The sequence below is a fragment of the Phyllostomus discolor genome, chromosome 13 (assembly GCF_004126475.2).
Source record: "Phyllostomus discolor isolate MPI-MPIP mPhyDis1 chromosome 13, mPhyDis1.pri.v3, whole genome shotgun sequence".
Lineage (NCBI taxonomy): Eukaryota > Metazoa > Chordata > Mammalia > Chiroptera > Phyllostomidae > Phyllostomus > Phyllostomus discolor.
The window spans coordinates 2,682,115-2,703,016 of NC_040915.2; the positions used below are offsets into that span (position 1 = coordinate 2,682,115).

General features: G+C 52.1%; 1 protein-coding gene across 1 annotated transcript in view; it reads left to right on the forward strand.

The window, feature by feature from the left end:
* Window positions 1-7,030: 7,030 nt before the first annotated feature.
* Window positions 7,031-20,902, forward strand: part of CDHR2 (cadherin related family member 2) — a 36,674-nt gene continuing 22,802 nt past the window's right edge. Inside the window, exons 1-3 of the mRNA XM_036014443.1 lie at window positions 7,031-7,133; window positions 14,346-14,412; window positions 14,681-14,752. Of these exons, the coding sequence (XP_035870336.1) occupies window positions 14,361-14,412; window positions 14,681-14,752 (124 nt within the window). The 5' untranslated portion in view covers window positions 7,031-7,133; window positions 14,346-14,360. The remainder of the gene's footprint in view (window positions 7,134-14,345; window positions 14,413-14,680; window positions 14,753-20,902) is intronic.

Genomic DNA, 20,902 nt, shown 5'->3' on the forward strand with positions numbered 1-20,902 from the left:
CCGGCTCGTTCCAGAATGGGGCTTTGGACACACTGTTCCCTCTTACTGGTCTTCCCTTTCCTTCCGCTTGGCCTGCTCTGCTCTCACACAGAGTCTCCCTGTGTGGGGGCAGGGATGCACCCCCACCCTACCCCACCCCGCCAGGGCCGAGCTCAGGGCCTGAATGGAGCTGTCACACCGACTGTTGAATGGCACAGAGGGGCAGGAGCTCAGGAGGGCATGTTCCATCTCAGAGCTCCACTGACTGAAGAAAGAAAACAGCCACACGATTATTTTACTTCCCCATATTTTCCTGATGTGGAAGCTGAGGCTCGGAGGTGGAGAGTGGCTTGCCCATCCAGGAGGGGACAGAGCTGGGCACGGACTCTGGCCTGCCTGGCTGCCTTGCCTGCCTGTCATGGTGGTGGGGAGTGACTGTCAGAGCCCGAGGGAGGGCTCTGGGGCAGGGGCTGTCCCAGCGAGAGGCCGGGACTGGGACTGGTGTTCCCAGCATGCCAGCCCAGTGGAAGTGGCCAAGGCAGCTCTCAACTCCATAAAACACGTACCCTCGGGGACATGGAGTGGTGGCTGTGGGAGAAGGTGAGTCCCCATCACTCTGGAAGTGTGCAAGCTGTGGCAGAACCACCACTTGGAAGGGGCGAGCCCTGGAAAGGGCTCAGGGGTCTAAGTGGTGGGGAGGGGTTAATCTCTTAGGTCCCCAAGTTCTTTCTAGGGTGGGGGGCTGTGACTCTCTGACACCAAAGGGCTGCTCTCTGGCTGGCCCCTTGACTGCAAAACAGAGCAGTGAAGGAAGTCTGCACTCTGCAAAGCTCTGTGCAACCGGAGGGGTGACCGTGAAGTTGAGGAGAGACTGGATGCACGCACTGCAGAGCCACGCTCAGTGCAGGCTCTCTCAGTGGCCTCTGAGGCCATACACTGTGTGTGGGGGGGGTCTCCAGGGTGCCGATGAAGAAGTGGTGGCTCAGAGAGAAATGGCTTAGCTCAATGTCACGCAGCTGGGGACAACTGAAGACTTGACTTCAACATCATCAATTTCTGAACACAGTGGGTCCACATGGTAGGTTGCCAGCAAAGAAAGGAAATGAGAAATTTTTCTCTTCAAAATTTTAAGAACCATATACCTAGGGGAGGGGGGAAGGGTGAAAGGAAGGGAAGGGAATTTGTCAAAGAACATGTATGAATGGCCCATGAACATGGACAACGAAGAGGAGAGTGACTGTGGGATAGAGGGGTGGGCTGGGTGGAGGTGGACAAAAAGGAAAAAACTGGGACAACTGTAATAGACTAAATAATAAAAAAATACAAAAACCTACAAACCCTACACATCTAAAATGGCAGCATAGGTAAAAAGCAGCACAGCTCACTTCCTCGCACAACCACATCAAAATTACAACTAAACTATAGAACAACCATCACTCAGAACCACCAGAAATCAAGTTGAATGGAGGTTCGACAACTACAGAATTAAAGAAACCACATCCACTCTTCTGGCTGCTGTGGCTCAGTGGATTGAGTGCTGGCCTGTGATTCCCAGTCAGGGCACATACCTGGGTTGCAGGCCAGGTCTCCAGTAGGGGGCGCTTGAGAGGCAACCACACATTGATGTTTCTCTCCCTCCCTTTCTCCTTCCCATCTCTCTAAAAATAAATAAATAACATCTTTAAAAAAAAGAAAGAAACCACATCTATCCAGACTGGGAGGAGGGGTGCCGACGCGGAACTGACTGGTCTCTCACCCATGTGTGGTGGATAAAAATTCGGGAGTGGTATCTCAGGAGTAAACACACTCAGCCCCACATGAGCCACCACAGCCCAGGGTTCCATGGCCAGGAAGGTAAGTCCCCACAACTCCTGGCTGCAAAAACCAGTGGGGATTGAGTTAGCGGAAGAAACTTCTAGGGCCCCAGACAGTTTCTCTTAAGGAATACACACATGGACTTACTCAGACTTATTCCCCCGGTGCTCCAGCACCAGGTAGCAGCTTGAAGGGCACCAGTGGCATACAGGGAGGAACTGAAGTGTCTGGCATCAGGGCAAACAGAGGCCATTGTCCCTTTTCTAAACCCTCCCCACACAGAGCCAGTAGACTGCTGCCATATCTGAGACTCTATCAACCTGGCTAACACTGTTTGCCCCGCTCTGGCGATACTCTGAGACTCCATCCTACCCAACTTACGGGCCCACCCAAACTGTTAACATGGCCTTCCCAAATGAGTGGATGGTCTGGGCTCATGCTTCACAACTTCCTAAATCCTCTCAAACAAGCAACAGCTGGCCTCAGTGAGCCCCCAACCCCCACACCTCTTGCTAAGTGGCCCCAGGCCCGGCACTAGCAGCAGCCACCCTAGGTTCACAGCTTGGCTTTGCCTGGGAATCTACAAGCCCAGCGTAAGTAGCAGCCATATCAGATTGCTTTATAGCTCAGGCAGGGCAGCCCCAGGCAAAACACAGGTGAGGGCTGACATTGGCCTGCACCACCCAGGAAACCCCAGAGCCTGTGCACCCAGTGGACAACTACAGCCCATGTCTGGGCACCACCACCTACCCCTGCATAGCTGATCCTCCACAGAGGATGGAGGCTGATGGTCAGTGGCCATAGCTAGTCCTCACAGCTGACTAGCCTGGGTAAATCCCTCCCATTGATCTGCAACAGCAACCCAGGCTCAACTACAATAGGAGGGTGTACTCAACCCACACAAAGGATGCACTTCAAGTATCCAGCTTGAGTGATAGGGGAGGGTGTGCCACTGGACCCTACAGGACACCTACTACATTGGGCCACACTACCAAGACAGGGAGTCATAGTAGCTCTACCTAATACATGGAAACAAACATGGGGCTGGGCTGCCAAAACCAGGAGACAAAGAAACATGGCCCAAATGAAAGATCAAAACTCCAGAAAAAGAGCTAAACGAAATGGAGACAAGCAATCTACCAAATGCAGAGTTCAAAACACTGGTCATAAGGATACTCAAGGAGCTGAGTGAGGACCTCAGTGGCACAGAAAAGATGCGGTCAGAAATGAAGGATACACTAATTGAAATAAAGAACAATTTACAGGGAAACACCAGTGGAGTGGATGAAGCTGAGAATCAGATCAATGATCTGGAACATAAGGAAGCAAAAAAACAACCAATCAGAACAAGAGGAAAAAAGAATTGAAAAAATGAAGGTAGTGTAAGGAGCCTCTGGAAGAACTTCAAGCACTCCAAAACTCACATCATAGGGGTGCCAGCAGGAGAAGAGAGAGAGCAAGAAATTGGAAATCTATTTTAAAAAATAATGAAAGAAAACTTTCCTAATTTGCTGAAGGAAATAGACTTGCAAGCCCAGGAAGCAAAGAGGCCCACTCCAAGACACATCATAATTAAAACACCAAAGGTTAAAGAGAAAGAGGGAATTTTAAAAGCAGCAAGAGAAGAGAAGTTAGTTACCTACAGGGGAGTTTCCCCCATAAGACTTGTCAGCTGATTTCTCAATAGAAACTTTGTAAGGTAGAAGGGGCTGGCAAGAAATATTCAAAGTCATGAAAAGCAAGGACATATGGCCAAGACTGATTTAACCAGCAAAGCTATCATTTAGAATTGAAGGGCAGATAAAGAACTTCCCAGATAAGAAAAAACTAAAGGAGTTCATCATCACCAAACCATTATTATATGAAATGTTAAAGGGGATTATTTAAGAAAAAGAAGCTCAAAACTATGAAAAGTAAAATTGAAAGAATACATATCTATCATCAATTTATTCTTAAGATTTTATTTATTTATTTTGAGAGAGAGAAGAAGGGAAGGAGAAATAGTGGAAGAGAAACATTGATGTGTAAGAGAAACGTTGATTTGTTGCCTCTTGTTCACCCCCAAATTGGGATACATCCTGCAACCCAGGCATGTGCTCTGACAGGGAATTGAACTGGGGACCTTTAGGTTCACAAGCTGGCGCTCAATCCACTGAGCTACACCAGCCAGGGCTGTATCTGTCAACAACTGAATCTAAAAACCAAACTAAGCAAACAAGTACAGAGACAGACTCATGGATACAGAGAGTGTTTTGATGGTTTCCAGATGGGTGGGAGGTTTAGGGGAACAAGTGAAGAGGTGAGGGGATTAAGAAATACAAATAGATTGTTCCAGAATAGCCATGGGGATGTAAAGTACAGTACAGGAAATGGAGTGGTGAAAGAAGTTACACTCATGACCCATGGACATGGACAATGGTGGGGAGATTGCCTGAGGGACTGGGGGGTGCTGGGTGGAGGGGGGCAAAGGGGGGAAAATTGGGACAACTGTAATAGCATAATCAGTAAAATATAATTAAAAACAGTAAGAACCACACACCTAAGAGGGTGGCTGTCAGTCAAGGCTGATGTGCAACTGACTGGCTTCCTCACGTGCATGTCCCCCTGCCCCCTCCCTGTGCTGAGTGCCTGACTGCAGTACCTGACTGCTCGTCATTCATTGAGTTGGGTTCTGCTGTTGTGCCCATTCTACAGATGAGAACAGTGAGGCTCAGGGAGATGAGCTGCCTCGCCCGAGGCTACTAGCTGGCAGGTGATGGGGAGGGAATTAGGATCCAGGTCATCCCGCATCTACATCCTGGCCTCTTAGCCCCTCACTTAGCTTTTGCCTGGCCACCCACTTCTCCCTGAGGCTGACCCCGGACCTGGGTCTGAGCTTCTCGGATGCCTTGTGACAGGCAGACATCTACCCCTTGTGATGGGCAAGGCACCACCTGACCACACCTGGCTCATCCAGATGCTGTCCAAAGGTCAAGACAGGTCAGGACACACCCTTCTGGGGGCCAGAGCAGTGACTCAGAGCTGTCGGCCGCAGCTGCCAGCCCTGGGGGAGGGAGAGAGAGGAGAGGGTGGGCAGCAAGACGGGCTAATTCTCTTGGCCTCAGATCACCCTGGAGCCTGGAGTGGAGTCAGCTGCCTGTCCTTGCTACCAGTTGGGCCACCGGCCATCCCACCACCCACTCCAAACATAACATTTGCTGAGATTTCACTCTGGGTTGGGCACTGTGTTTGGGACTTAAATTCGTGACTTCCTTTCCTCCTCACCACTTCCTGCAGAGGTGGGCTTCATACACAACCCACAACCTACAGGTTGTGGAAACTGAGGCTTAGAGAGGTTCTGTAACTTGCCCCACAACAGTCGAATGCAGGCCCTGACTCCCGAGTCAAACTGTGAACAAACTGCCTTGGAATAGTTGTATCCAGTGCCACCCACCTTCCGCAGCACCGTCGCCTTGGAGACACACAGGAGAACACACTGAGGCATCAGAACTCAGAATTGCCCCATAGCTCCCAGATCCTGGCCTGTTCTCTGTCTCATACTCTCTCTCCTCTTTTTTAAACTGATGAATGCTAGACTAATGGGCCCTGTTTCCCTTTTTACCTTGGCTGCCAGGAAGCTTGGAATTCAATTCATGGCCCACCTCTGACAATTACCCAAAACTTAAAGGCAAATATTTAAATATTGTGTGGGCTCTATCCAGGCCTAGATTCTCCTCACTTTTCTCACTCATTTTCCATTCATCCAGGTTTCTTCACCTTTTTAAGCTTGTAGCATTTAAACAGTTTTTGTTTTTTATTGTGGTAAAGTCCGCATAACGTAAAATTTACTATCTTAATCATCTCACAGATACAGCTCAGCGGCGTTAAGCACTTTCACAGTCCTGTGCAACCATCCCTACCATCCTCTTCACAACTCATTTTAGCTTGAGAAACTGAAACTCTGCCTGTGAAACAGTAACTCCCCAGGCCCCTCCCCACAGCCCCTGGCAACCACTGTTCCACTTCGTGTCTCTGGATTTGAGCACCGTCGGACACCTCGTATACGTGGACTTACCTGGTATTTTTTGTGACCAGCTTAGTTCACTCAGCATCATGTCCTCAGAGTTTATCTATACTGTAGCCCATATTGATTTGAGAGAGAGAGAGAGAGAGAGACATCGATGTGAGAGAGAAACATTGTTCAGTTGCTTTCTGTACACGCCCTGACCGGGGGTCGAACCCACAACCTTTTGGTATATGGGACGACGCTCCAACCAACTGAGTCAACTGGCCAGGGCAGAATTTTCTGCCTTTTTAAGGTTGAATGATATTCCATTGTGTGTATGGACCACATTTTGTTAACCCATTGCCTGTCGATGGACACGTGGGCTGCTTCCCCATTTCAGCTGCTGTGAATAGTGCTGCACAGGCATGCATGTTTGATCAGCTCTTTTAAATCTGGGAGGTTGGGGAACAAACATCCCTGTTAAAATTGGTGCCTGGCATCCATATCTACTGATGGTTTGTGAGGTGTGGCCCCTGCCCCAGAGGAGAGGGTCACTCAGGGTTAAGGCGGGACAGTGGGCCTGAGCCCTGAGAAGCTGCAGGTTCAGCATCCTGGGGGCCCTGGCTGACGGGGGGGAGTGTGTTCCCTGCCGCGTGCTAGGCCCGCACCTGGAATGGTATCTCTGTTATCTGGTTTTATCCTCACAAGAATCCCATGATGGAAGTAGTAATCTCCCCGAGTTACCGGTGCCGGTGTCCCGGATCCTGCTGCGGAGACAGGTGGGCAAGGCCCTCTGGGGAGGGTCACACCCGCGGAGGCCTCAGCAGGGCATAGCAGCAGCAACACCTGAGTCAAGGCAGGCCTCGCTCCTCTGTGGAAAGCTCCCGTTGGATTGTTACACCACTATTTTACTAGTTCCCTCTCCTGACCTCACCCGCTCCCACCTTCTTCTCCACAGGTCCCCTGTCACTGAGGACTCTCGTCCTGAGGAGGGGACCAAGGGCCGGGACTGTCACCCTCCCCTCCTCCCACCTGCCCCAGGGCTGGGCCTGGCTCACTGCTGCCCCCGGGGTTAGGGCTCTGCTGGCCCTCTCTGCCCGGCCTGGGCCTCCATCCCGGGGGCACGGCACACTGTGCCCAGCTTCCACCTACCCTCCCGTGTGCTCCCAAGCTGTGGCCTCGCCCTGGAGGAGCCTTCCCGGTCCTGGGAGGTGCGGCCTTCGTCAGGGTTAATGATTGTTGGGGAGGAGGAGACGGTGACTAAGAAGTCTCTGAGCCACACTGAAGGCCCCAGAGGTGGCCACTGTGCCTGCTGGTGAACATCCGTCGCTTCCACGGCCCCTTTGGGGCACAGGTAGGGACCATTCAGCTTTGCTGCGGCAGGACTCGGGGTCTCCTGCAGATATGGGGACCCAGGGGGGTCATTGGAGCCAAGACGAGCTTTGCGGGTCCCAGTGTAGCTGGGGAGGGCACTGGGCGTAAGGAGAGAGCACAGGCCCTGGGACGGGTGGCTCGGAGTGAGTCCCAGCCTGGCCACTGGGCCTCAGTGTCCCCAGCAGTGTGGGGCCTCTTCCCAGCACTCGGGGGGCTCCCTTTCTCCCCTTCCAAGACCTTGAGTCATTTGGACCCACTGAGAATTCCTCACAAGATGGGGGAAGGCCAGGCCCCCAGAAAAGTGAGTGAACCTGCCTGGGCCCCTTTCACGGGAAGCTCGAAGGGATGATGTCACGGTGGCTGAGCCTGGGCACCGACCCGACTGTCCGGGTTCAGATCCCAGCTCTGTCCTGACCGTGGGGTTGGCGCGGTGACTCTGCTGGCCGGTCTCCTCGTCTGTGGAATGGGGATGGCGACAGCGCAGGGAGGAAGGTGGAGAGACGCCGGCGCAGAGCTGGGCCTGTGGTCAGCTGACCAGCTGCAGGGCCACCCTGTCAGCACTGGGAGTGTCTGTCTGGGACTGCAGCAGGCTGGTCCCAGTGTGGGCTCATTCTCGGGCCGACATGTGTCTTTGCCCTGGTGTATCCGGGGGACACTCAGCTGTGTGCCGGGCCAGGCCCGGAACTCTTCCCTGAGGCAGGGTCTACTGGGTCACACACCAGGCACAAAGGTCAGGGTGCAGCGGGATCTGACTGATGGGGACAGGCCCTGACTAATGCATGCACTCTGTGGCCCTCATCCTCGCCCCATTCCTCAGCAGGGACACAGGGTCAGGGTTTGCCCAGGGTGGCACAGCAAGTAAGTGAAATGCTGGAATCTGAACCCAGGACTGATTGACTCCAGAGCTGTCTGCTGGTGAAGCATCCTGGGTGTTGGGCACTGAGGGGTCCCTGGCAGGGAGCCCGGTGCCCTGCGGTCCATATCCTGGTGCCAGGCTGGCTGGGCTGGTGTCTGCCCTGTGGGCACAGGTATGGCCCCTGTGGAGTCAAGTGGAGCCCAGACCCAGGCTTGCCCAGGGACTCCTGGTTTGGGAGCCAGTCTGGGTCTAACCCTCTGCCCTTACTCTGGGCATTGCTGTCTGAGCCCCTGTTTCCTCAGTCGGACCCTGGAATGACCATCCTTACAACTGGGGACAACTGTGGGAGGGACATGAGGAAGCGGAAGTGAAAGTGTGCTGTGAGCTGCAGGTGTCAGTGGCGACGGTGGTGGAACCTGCCTGCTGGGGACCTGTGGGGGCGGGGAGGATTACCTCCTTCTCCAGCCCTTCTGAGAGCCGTGGGGAAGGCCAGGGCTCTCAGAACTTCCCTGATCTGGCCAAGGAAACAGAGTGGGAAGGCCTGGGGCCCCACTTCCTGTGCCTCCAAATTCTAGAAAGTCCTAGAGCCACGGGCTGTTGAGAGCTGTGGGGATGCCTCCTCTTCTGGAGGTAGAGTCACTTCTGTGTCCTTTCTGATCTTTCTCCAAGCACTTTAATAAAAAAAAATTATTGGGACTTCCCACCAAGATGGAGGCATAGGTAGACACACTATGCCGCCTCGCGCAACCGAAAGAAGGACAACAACAAATTTAAAAACAAAAACTAACCAGAACTGCCAGAAAATCGAACTGTATGGAAGTCCGACAACCAAGGAGTTAAAGAAGAAACATCCATCCAGACCAGTAGGAGGGGCGGAGATGGGCAGCCAGGATGGAGAGGATTTGTGGCAAGACAGTGGCTGCTGGACCAGGCTGTTCCACATTTGTGTGTGGATAAATCAGGGGGAACACATGGGGAGAGAGACAGACCCTGCAACCCAGGGTTCCAGAGCAGGGAAATAAAGCTTCAAAACCTCTGGCTGTAGAAATCTGTGGTGGTTGTGGCAGCGGGAGAAACTCCCAGCCTCATAGGAGAGTTTGTTGGAGAGACCTACAGGGTCCTAGAATGTACACAAAGCCACCTATCTGGGAATCAGCACCAGAAGGGCCCAGTTTGCTTGTGGGTAGCAGGGGAAGTGACTGAAAGCTGGCTAAGCAATTGGCCTTGTTCCCTCTTGGACCCTCCCCCACATACAGCGCCACTTTCCCTGGCTTATACCTAAGGTTCTGACTCTAACTACATAACAGATGCACTGAGACAAAAAAAATATGGCCTAAATGAAAGAACAGATCAAAGCTCCAGAAAAAATACAACTAAGCCATGAAGAGATAGCCAACCTATCAGATGAAGAGTTCAAAACACTGGTAATCAGGATTCTCACAGAATTGGTTGAATATGGTCACAAAATGGAGGAAAAAGTGAAGACTACACAAAGTGAAATAAAGGAAAATATATAGGGAACCAATAGTGAAGAGAAGGAAACCAGGACTCAAATCAATGATTTGGACCAGAAGGAAGAAATAAATATTCAACCAGAACAGAATGAAGAAACAGGAATTCAGAAAAAATGAGGAAAGGCTTAGGAACCTCCAGGACAACTTTAAACATTCCAACATGGCATGGAAACATTCCTTTGGCAAAGGAAATAGACTTCCAGGAAGTCCAGGAAGCCCAGAGAATCTCTAAGAAGGTGGACCCAAGGAAGCACATACCAAGGCACATCATAATTACATTACCCAAGATTAAAGATAAGGAGAGAATCTTAAAAGCATCCAGAGAAAAGGAGACAGTTACCCACAAAAGAGTTCCCATAAGACTGTCAGCTGATTTCTCAAAAGAAAACTTGCAGGCAAGAAGGGGCTGGAAAGAAGTATTCCAAGTCATGAAAGGCAAGGACCTACATCCAAGATTATTCTATCCAGCAAAGGTATCACTTAGAATGGAAGGGCAGATAACATGCTTCCCAGATAAGGCCAAGTTCAAGGAGTTCATCATCAGGGAGCCCTTATTATATGAAATGTTAAAGGGACTGATCTAAGAAAAAGGAGATAAAAAATATGAACAGTAAACTGACAACAAACTCACAACTATCAACAACTGAACCTAAAAAACGAAAACAAACTAAGCAAAGAACTGGAACAGAAACAGAATCACAGAAATGGAGATCACATGGGGGATTATCAGCAGGGGAGTGGGAGGGAGCAGAGGGGGAAAAGGTACAGGGGATAAGTAGCATAAATGGCAGGTAGAGAATAGACAGGGGGAGGTTAAGAATAGTATGGGAAATAGAGAGGTCAAAGAACTTATATGTACGACCCATGGGCATGAACTAAGTGCAGGGGGAGGATCCTGGAGAGGCGGGGGTGTGCAAGGCAGAGGGGAAAAAGGGGAGAAAAAATGGGAGAACTGTAATAGCATAACGAATAAAATATCCTTTAAAAATTATTTACCTATTTTTTCAAGGGGTAAATGCATACAACAGTACTTGAACAATAAAATAATTTAAAAAATATTTACCTATTTTTAGAGAGAGGGAAAGCAGGGAGAAAAATATCAATTGGTTACCTCTTGCCTACCCCCAACTGGGGACCTAGCCTGCAACCCAGGCATGTGCCCTGCTTGGGACTCCGGAATCTCCCTGGGAGGGGGCCCAACCCACTGAGCCCCTCGGCACTATGTGAGAGTAGGGCAGAGCAAGTGGGGAGGGAGCCATGACTTCTAGAATGTAGACCGTCCCATGTTGTTAGAAAGGAAACTGAGAAGCAGAGAGGAGGACACAGAAGCCGGTGTGGCTGTGTAGTGACAGGGCCGGAGGACATCAGGCGTCCTTCGCTGCCAGACCTGGGGCCGCCCCGGCTCCGAGGGGCCTGGGGGACACACTGGCCTGGGAGCTGTCAGGGGCCACTCTGTTGTCCTCGTAAGAAGTGCCCGGAGCTGTAGGGAACTGTCCTGAGTTAGTCTGAGCCACGCCGACGACTGCCAGGAAGAAAGATCCCCAGGACTGAGAAAAGGCTCTGGAAAACGGCAGTTTTACCATGTACGTGATGCATCAGGACCAAAGGGGAAGACGTGAGGGGGTCACAGGAAATCCACTGGTGGCAGGCTAGGGAGATGGGAGAAAGCCAAGTAGGGGACCTCCGGACTGGAGCGAGCGTGAAACGGAGAGACACGTGTCCGTCCATACACTGTGGGGGCGGGGGTGGGGGGGTGGGCATTGGGCATAGGACAGTTCACGTTCCCAGCGCATGGAGGCGCTGTGCAGGAGACCAGTTAACGCCGAGGGCTTGGTGGTCTCCTGCTCGGGTGGGCGTCCGTGCCCGGGGGGTCTGGGAAATGGGGGTCACTCTGACATTCCAAAGGTCTGTGGTCACAGATGCAAAAAGACAACAGAGGGGCTCAGTTAAGGTAAATGAAAGACTGACCTTTGTCAGGGAAGATACTGGCCCTGGATGTGATGTGACTGCCTGACGTTACTCCTCTTTAGTTAGGAAGTTTCAACTTCAAACCATCCTCGGTGGTTACTCTGAGCTCTGAGACTGAAGCCACCACACAGCGCCGCCCCCCCCCCCCGCCCCCAACCCGCAGCTGAACTTGTCAGGCTCAGTGCCATGGCGTCTTTCTGTCCCCACCATTCACTTCCTGTTCACGGCGCCTGCTCTGTCCACTGCCCTTGCTGGGCTGCGGGGAGCCCGACCTGCCCCGAGAGCACAGGGAGCCTCTGCATACCAGAAGGTGAGGGGACAGCAGGGGGCCACACACAGATGCCAAGAGGAAGGACAGCGGAGGGTGTGGACGGGGCTGGGAGCAGTCGATGCGGTCCGCGGGAATGGCTTGCGTGGGAAGAGAGACTCAGAACCTGTGAGGACCTGGCCCGCCAGGCCACGGCTGGGGAACCGTGTCGGGCTGCCGGTGGCCTCTGTGGCACAGGCCTGAGCCTGGGGGTGGCTGTGCCCGGTGAGGCGGAACGCTCCCAGGCGGCCAGGGCCCGCCTGTGCCTCCCTAGCTCACAGGCTCTGCTGTTTCTCAGGTGACCGCATCCAGAGGGCGGTGCTCTGAACCGCAGAACTTCGGCCTTATTAGGGTCAGACGGGCGTGCTAGAGTCTCTGTGAGGGGGAGGGCTTGTGGGCAGCGCAGGAAGGAGGAGCAGGAAGGAGCATTGGGCTGGGGGTCAGAGGGCTGGGGTCCCAGCTCGCCCCGCCCCTCCCCAGCTTGTGGCTTTGGGCAGCAGTGTTAGCTTCCCTGGGACTCAGGCATATGGGGGGCGGTGCTGACACCCATCTCTTCCTTCCAGGGGGGTGGTGAGGACCAGACACAGGGAAAGACTGTGCCCATACAGGGTCACCATGCTGCTCCCAGGAAAGCTTCTTGGAGCCCCGTGGGAAGGGCAGGAGGGTAGTCGGAAGAAACCGTGGGGAGCTGTGTGAAGGAAGGGGGCCTGTGGATCCTGCAGAATGAAGTTCCCAGTGGAGGCTGTTCCTGGAGAGCTCTCTCCACCGGCCCTGCGGGCAGAGGGCACGTCTGGCACCAAGGGAGGGAAACCAGAAGCCTAGGAGTGCGCAAGGGCTTCCTGCTTCCATTCTGATCCCAGTGCTGACTGAGTCCTGTCCCTTCCCCACCTGGACCTCAGTGTGCTGAGGACTGCATGGTATGGGACAAAGTCCCAGCCACAGCAAGTGATGCGCCAGCTCCCTGCTCCTCAGGGCTGGACCCCAGGGCAGGAGTCTCTGGTCTCCCTGGCGCACTGAGCTGAACTTTGTTATCTCGAGTGGCACACCTTGCATACCTGTGCTGCATACTTTGTAAGCTGATTGTCTCATGGCTGCTGACGCACCTCTAAAGGAGGGGACAAAGGAGAACAAAAGAGGTGGAGGGTCAGGCCCAAGGTTACACCACAAGAGGATTCCAGTGCTTACTGTAGCCAGTTGTCGGTTGAGCACCCTGGAGTTTACTCACATGGTGGGTGCCAGCACCCAGCGCCAGCACCAACGCTCGACTTGGTCATGTCCCCACTGCCAGCCCCCACCATCACCTCGGCCACCACCATCGCCACCGTCAGCTCCAATGGCCTCCCCACCCTTGTCACCACAAACATCACCAACATGTCCCTCCTTACCTTGTCCCTGCCACCGCTGCCATCCCTACCCCAAGCCTGGACTGTTGCCGCGTCCTAGCCCCACCTGCACGACCAGCTGGAGGACCACCTCAGTCACCGCACTTGACCCCGACTCCGTGACGCTAGCTTCTGCCACGGCCTTGGCTCCGTCTCATGGAGACTGTGGCTCGGCACTGTTAACTTCGCCTGCGCAGCTGGGTCCATCTGCGTTTTCCAACCTGGCTGAGTGCAGCCCTACTCATACAGGCTGTCCCCAGCTGTCATCTCTGGGGACCTTGGCAGGCCAGCAGTTTTCACAGCCACTTCCCACGGAGCACCGGTTAGAGTCACACAGCAGGGAGTGATCAGAAGCACACAGAAGCACTTGGATTCATCCACACACAGCCCACCCTGTCCTGATCTCTAGACTCGTCTGAGGGGGTGGGTGTGGGGATGGGCATTGGGTGAGACCAGAGCGGTTTCCAAGGTGACCTCACTGGCAGCAGCAGAGGTCAAGTGAAGATGACCCTGCAGGATGCAGATGCACCTGCTGTGTGCCAGATGCTGAGCTGGCACCTTCTGTTCTCACTCACCCCATGCTCCCCCATCACCCATCGAAGTCACCCTTCCCACCTCACCGGTGAGGAAACCGGCAGAGAAGAGCTGGTAGTGGCCAGGGTGGCTCTGCGATGTCTCAGCGCTGTGAACACTCGCACTTCAAACAGGGAGAAGAGTGCAGTGGCTGTGGGAATAACTTCTGTGTCTAAAGGACCTGTGTTCAGAGCCTGGTCTTGTCACAGATTCTCTGTGTGGCCCCAGGCAAGCCCCCTACTCTCCTAGCCTTGGTTTCTCAGCGGCCGCCTCGTAGCTGCGGGACTAACGAGATACGCTTCCAATGTGGGCGGATCAGTGCCTACTACCCAGTGGACTCTGAACTCTGGGGTCAAGTTCAAGGCCAGTCTCAGGCTCTGGACCAGGCTCAGCTACCCTGCTCACCCTCTGGTTCCCTCCGATTCCCCTTTACCCTGGAGTTCCCGGCAAATGGGCAGAGGCTGACACTGACTGGGGAGGACCGCTGAATGGTGGTGATGGGTGGGCCTGGGCCTGGCCCACACTGATGGGGGTCTGCTGAGGGGGAAGGCCTGGGACGGGTGCCCCTTCTCCGATGCCTCTCTCTCCCCAGGTCCCTCGGGACGTGATGGCGTGGCTGTGGCTGTCCTGCCTATTGCTTCCCGCCCTTGTCATGTCTGGTACGTGCCTCCCCTCCCCCGTCAGAGCAGCACTAATCTGGGGACCCTAGCTAGAACCTTCCAGAAGGGAGGGGCTCCCTCATGAGCAAACACCCACCTCCCATATCCAGCCCCCTCCCTGGTTGGCGGCCCTGGGGAGAAATCCAGACTCACTAGGGTGCCACTGATGGAAGATTGGCTGCTGGGGCCGGTGTGGGCTCCCACGGGCCAGGTGAGGGTGGGGCTTCGCAGCGGTGTGCACATACCCCAGTGCTCTGTGTCCCCACAGTGGCAGCCAACGTGGCCCCTAAGTTCCTGCCCAACATGACAAAAACAACCCTGCCTGAGGACCTACCTGTGGGTAAGTAACTGTCCCAGTGCCCAGACGGTGCCCAGCCCTCACCCACAGCTCTGGGGCATGCTGTAGGGCAAAGGCGGCTGAACAGACGTTGTCTCAGAGCTTGGTTTTCACCTCGCGGGCGAGCCTTCGGGTCCAGGCCCTCACACAGCCCAGGCCTCTGGACTCCTCCCCCAGGGAGCTGCCTCATCTTCCCAGCCCCTCCCGCCTTCCTGGCTTCCTCGAGGAGAAAGAATCCACTGGCCCCACCGTTTCTCTCACACACCTCTCGCACTTTGTGATGTCCCTCCACTCACTTTTTGTTTAAGCGAAGAGAGCCGGTTGTAAGTGCAGAGCCCCTCGCCCCATCTTCAGGAGTTAACACCTTGCTTTGCTCTTACAGCCTTTGCCGAGTTACCTGGTGTCTATGGCTAGTGAGAGGGGTTTTCCCTTGACGGGGGATCAGTTGCTTGTTTTTGGAAAGAAGGCATGTATAGGAAGTAGTAAGTTGATTAAAGGAGAGCCGTGAATATTAAGATGTGGGGATGGTCTAGATCAAGGGAGTGCACCTGCTCGGACAACGTTTGGGAAACGTCATTTCAGATGAAGCCACAGGGCTGGACACCACATTCCCCGACAGTAGGTGTGGGCGGGGCCACCAGACGCGGTGGAGGACTGTATTAAGGGGGTGGAGGGTCAGCTGTTCCCAGCGGACCCCGAAAACAGAGGCGCAGGCAAGGTCAGGGTTTAGTATGCTCTGGCATTGTGGTGCGGAGCTGCCGGTCCGGGGCTGTCGGGGGCTCCGCTACATCAGGGGGTTCCCTGCTCAGCCTTCCCCGGGTGTGGCCTCTTCCATGTGGTCTGCGAACCCGGTGCCGGCCACACCCCGCTGCAGCCAGCCGGAAAGAAAGGGCCCCGGGGCTCCTCCCTTCCTCACGGGACCGACCACTGCAGACTTTACACCGTTACTTCTGCTCCCAGGTCGATGGCCACGCCTTAGTCACATGCCACACCTACTTGCAAAGGAACTTGAGAAACGTGGACTTTATTCTGGTTGGCCCTTTGCTCTGCTCAACATCCAGGGCTCTATTCGTCTGAGAGGAGGCAGGTGTGGCTACTGAGGGAACGTTTTCAGTCAGCAGAATCAAAATTGGGATCTCAGGCAGCTAAAGCTACTAGATGAAACAAGAGACTGCAGCGGAAAAGTCTCCCGCACCCTGGGATTCTGGGATTCAAAAGCCTGGGTGTGGATCCAGGAGGAAAAGATGGGGGGTGGGCATTGCAGCCATAAAGGCCACATCCATTTGGATGTGGTTCCCAGGACAGCAAAGTCTATTAAGGGCTGTATTAGTGAAGGTTGAGGGCCAGGGCGAGGGAGGTGAGAGTCTCGTTCATCATACTCTGGGTCGGCACAGGCTTCCCTGGATGGACGGCTGGGGTCAACTATTTGTGAATGTTCTTTGTGGAACAGAGAAGTAACCTATACATGTTAATTATATTTACATATATTTTCATAGCTTTTTGGTCGTGTATAAACAAACGCACACACACACCCCTCCTGCAAACAAATGTCACGAACACAGAGAACCACATGCCCCCACGCCGTCTGTTCTCCCGGGTAACCCTTTCCTGTCTAAATCAAACAGCTTGAGTCCCCGTCCCAGCTTCAGAGGTTGCTCTTGAGGCTGTTCTGTTTGGAAGTTGTGGCTTAACTACAGTCTCTTCCCCCTCTCCCTGGCCAGCCCAGGCTTCACTGAAGGCTGGGGGAGAAGAGAGAGGACTGTAGCACTCACTATCGTCCAAGCAGAGTGCCCCCCAGGTCGGACTCCCTGCCCCCTGCCCTGCCTCCGCCCCTCCCCTCCCCCCCTGGCCCTCTGCATCCTCCCGGAAGCTAACTGCTTTATTGCTCAGAGCAAGGTGCCTCCCTTCCTCTCAGCCAGACCGACTGAGGGTCTTTGGCTCTTAAAACTCCATGGCCCCTCTAAACGAAGAACAATGTTCTCCTTTCTGAGACGAAGTCTACAGCTCTCGTGCAGTGGGAAAGCATTTCCAATCAGATTCCCCTCCATCCAAACGCAGAGTGGTCTTATGAAACCTTTCCTATGCCGAAATGGCATGTGAGCAAGAGTTATCATTAGTTTACACGGAATATTTTTTTAGCATTCCCAGACCCAAAGTTCAATGCACGCAGTGTTTTAATTTTATATCATGATCGAAATGTTTAATTACGTCCAGTTTTACACAAGCTCAATGCCCTTAGGAGCTCTCTCAGGCTTTTCTGATGCCTCAGGACAGCACGTGCTGACAGATGCGGAGAATAAATGGAGACAGAGCACAGGCGCTCACAGACATGGTTCCAAGCTCGGGCCTGATGCTACTACAGCTGCCATGGTTCCCAGGGAGGAGCTCAGGCACAGGGCCGCTCTGGCTGCGGGGGCGGGGGGCGGGGCTTGCTCTGTAAGGAGGCTGGAGAACAGATGCTGAACCCTATTTTTGCTTTTCATCTATTTTCTTTTCTTTTTTTATTTCTTTGTTTTTATTTATTTAGAGAGAGAGGAAGGGAGGGAGAAAGGGAGAGAAACATCAATGTGTGGTTGCCTCTCACATGGCCCCCACTGGAGACCTGGCTCACAACCCAGGCATGTGTCCTGACTGGGAATCAAACTGGTTACCCTTTGGTTCACAGCTTGTGCTCAATCCACTGAGCCACACCCACCAGGGCTAGTTTTCTTTTCTGAGTATATTTTACTGATTATGTTATTACAGTTGTCCCATTTTTTTCATTTTTATCTCCCCTTCACCTTGCAACCTCCTCCTACCAGCAGTCCCCCCACTTAGTTCATGTCCATGGGTCGTACATATAAGTTCTTTGGCTTCTCCACTTCCTATACTGTTCTTACCCTCCCCCTGTCTATTTTGTATCTACCAATTATGCTTCTTATTCTCCACTCTCTGCACTTCCCCCACTGATAACTGTCCATGTGATCTCCCTTTCTGTGATTCTGTTCCTGTTCTAGTTCTTTGCTTAGTTTATTTTTTTAAATTTTCTATTTAATTTATTTGGGTGCAATTGGTTAATAAAATGATATAGGTTTCAGGTGTACAAGTCTATGATACATCATTTGTATATAGCATTGTGTATTCATCACCCCAAGTCAAGTCTCCTCCATCACCATTTATGCCCCCTCTACCCTCCTCTACTTCCCCCGACCCCGCTTTCCCTCTGGTGATCCCCATACTATTGTCTGTGTCTAAGAGGGTTGTTTTTTAAATGTATTTTACTGATTATGCTATTACAGTTGTCCCATTCTCCCCCCTTTATTCCCCTCTGCCCTGCACACCCCCTCCCACCCGCATTGCCCTCCTTTAGTTCATGTCCATGGGTCATACATATAAGTTCTTTGGCTCCTACATTTCCTATACGATTCTTACTCTCCCCCTGTCTATCTTCTACCTACCATCTATGCTACTTATTCTCTGTACCTTTCCCCCCCTGTCTCCCCTTCTCACTCCCCCACTGATAACTCTCCATGTGATCTCCATTTCTGTGATTCTGTTCCTATTCTAGTTGTTTGCTTAGTTGTTTTTTTTTTTTTTTTTTTTAGGTTCGGTTAACAGCTGTGAGTTTGTTGTCATTTTACTGTTCATATTTTTTATCTTCTTTTTCTTATATCAGTCCCTTTAACATTTCATATAACAAGGGCTGGGTGATGATGAACTCCTTTAACTTGACCTTATCTGGGAAGCACTTTAACTGCCTTACATTCTAAATGATAGCTTTGCTGGATAGAGTCATCTTGGATGTAGATCCTTGCCTTTTATGACCTGGAATACTTCTTTACAGCCCCTTCTTGCCTGCAAGTTCTCTTTTGAGATGGTGTTATGGGAACTCCTTTGTGGGTATCTCTGTCCTTTTCTTTTGCTGTTTTTTTAAAATTCTGTCTCTTTTTAAAATATTTAATTTATTTATTTTTAGAGATGGTAAGGGAGGGAGAAAGAGAGAGAGAGAAGCATCAATGTGTGGTTGCCTTTCATGTGGCCCCCACTGGGGACCTGCCTGCAACCCAGGCATGTGCCCTGACTGGAAATCGAACCTGTGATGCTTTGGTTCGCAGCCCACGCTCAATCCACTGAGCTACGCCAGACAGGGCCTTCTTTTGCTGCTTTTAAGATTCTCTCCTTATCTTTAATCTTAGGTAATGTAATTATGATGTGCCTTGGTGTGTGCTTCCTTGGGTCCAACTTCTTCGGGACTCTCTGAGCTCCCTGGACTTCCTGGAAGTCTATTTCCTTTGCCAGATTGGGGAAATTCTCCTTCATTATTTTTTCAAATAATGTTTCAATTTCTTGCAAATCCTATTCTCTTTCTGGTACCCCTATGATTTGGATGTTGGAATGTTTAAAGTTGTCCTGGAGGTTCCTAAGCCTTTCCTCATTTTTTGGAATGCTTGTGTCTTCATTCTGATCTGGTTGAATGTTTCTTTCTTCCTTCTGCTCCAAACCGTTGAGTTGAGTCCCGGTTTCTTTCCCTTCACTGTTGGTTCCCTGTATATATATATATATTTTATTTCACTTCATATGGCCTTCACTTCTTCTTTTATTTTGCATCTGTACTCAACCATTTCTGTGAGCATCCTGACTACCAGTATTTTGTACTGTGCATCTGATAGATTGGCTATCTCTTCATCACTTAGTTGTTTTTCTGGGGTTTTGACCTGTTTTTTCATTTGGGCCATTTTTTTTTATCTCGGTGCACCTGACAAGGGGCAGGGCCTCAGATATTCATCAGGGTGGGGCAGTCTACCTCGCTGCTGCTTTGTGGAGCTGTATGTGGGGGAGGGTCAAAGAGTGAACAGTGCCACTTGCTCTGCTCTCGGCTGGCTTTCAGTCACTTCCCCTGCTTCCTACAAGCAAATTGGGCCCTTCTGGTGCTGATTCCCAGGTGGATGGGTTTGTTTCTCTCCTACAGACTCTCCTGTGAGACAGGCCATTTCTCCCATTGCCACAACCCCCACAGATTTTTACAGCCAGAGGTTTGAGGCTTTATTTCCCCATGTTGGAAACCTGGGTTGTGCGGTCTGTCTCGCTCTGCAGTTTCTCCTCCCAGTTTATCTGCACAGAATGCAGATGGCTTGGTCTGCCAGCCACTGCCTCACCTGCCTCATCTGCTGCCTTGTCATGTGTCCTTTCCTCCCAGCTGCTGGTCTCTGCCCTCCTACAAGTCCAAATGGATGTTTCTTCTTTAACTCCTTGGTTTTTGGACTTCCCAATACAGTTCAATTTTCTGGGATTTCTGGTGGATTTTTGTGTTTAAATTTGTTGTTGTCCTTCTTTTGGTTGTGCAAAGAAGCAGAATGTATCTACCTATGCCTCCTTTTTGGCCGAAGTTGCTTTTCACCTATTTTCATAGAAATAAAAACCCTCTTTGGATTTCTTTCAGTTGGCTAAAATTGGCACTAGTGTAGGTCTTTTGTAAAAGTGAAGTGGCATAGGGCAAACTTTGGGCCCTGGCTGATGTGGCTCAGTGGATTGAGTGCTGGCCTGCAAACCAAAGGGTCATGAGTTTGATTCCCAGTCAGGGCACATGCCTGGGTTGTAGGCTGGGTCCCCAGTAGGGGGCGTGCAAGAGACAACTACACATCGATGGTTCTTTCCCTCTGTTTCTCCCTCTCTTCCCCTCTCTCTATTAAGTGGTGATCCCTGAGTAGCACATGCACAGGAAAGCACATTGGATTTGCACATAACCACAACGGGAGCAGGGCACCGGATACTGTGAGAACCGTTGGTCCCCGCTCCCACCCTGTCCTACGCAAGATCTGTGTCCCTGACAACAACACTGTGCGATGTTTAGTGCCGTCAGACAGACTTTTAAAAACTGACTCTAGAGAGAGAGGAAGGGAGGGGGAGAGGGAGGAGGATTGATTCCCTCTTGCATGACTGGTCAGGACTGGGGGCCAAACCTGCAACCCTGGCATGCGTCCTGACCAGGAATCAAACTGGGGACATTTTTCTTTGTGGGCGATGCTCCAGCCGAGTCACCGGCCAGGGAGTCAGGCAGACTTTTTTAAAGTCTAGAATTATAGTGTTTTAAATGTCAAGTTGAGTCAAGGGACAAGCATTTATCATTCTTAATATACAAAGACCTCTCCTCTATGTATTTTATTTTTGTAGCTC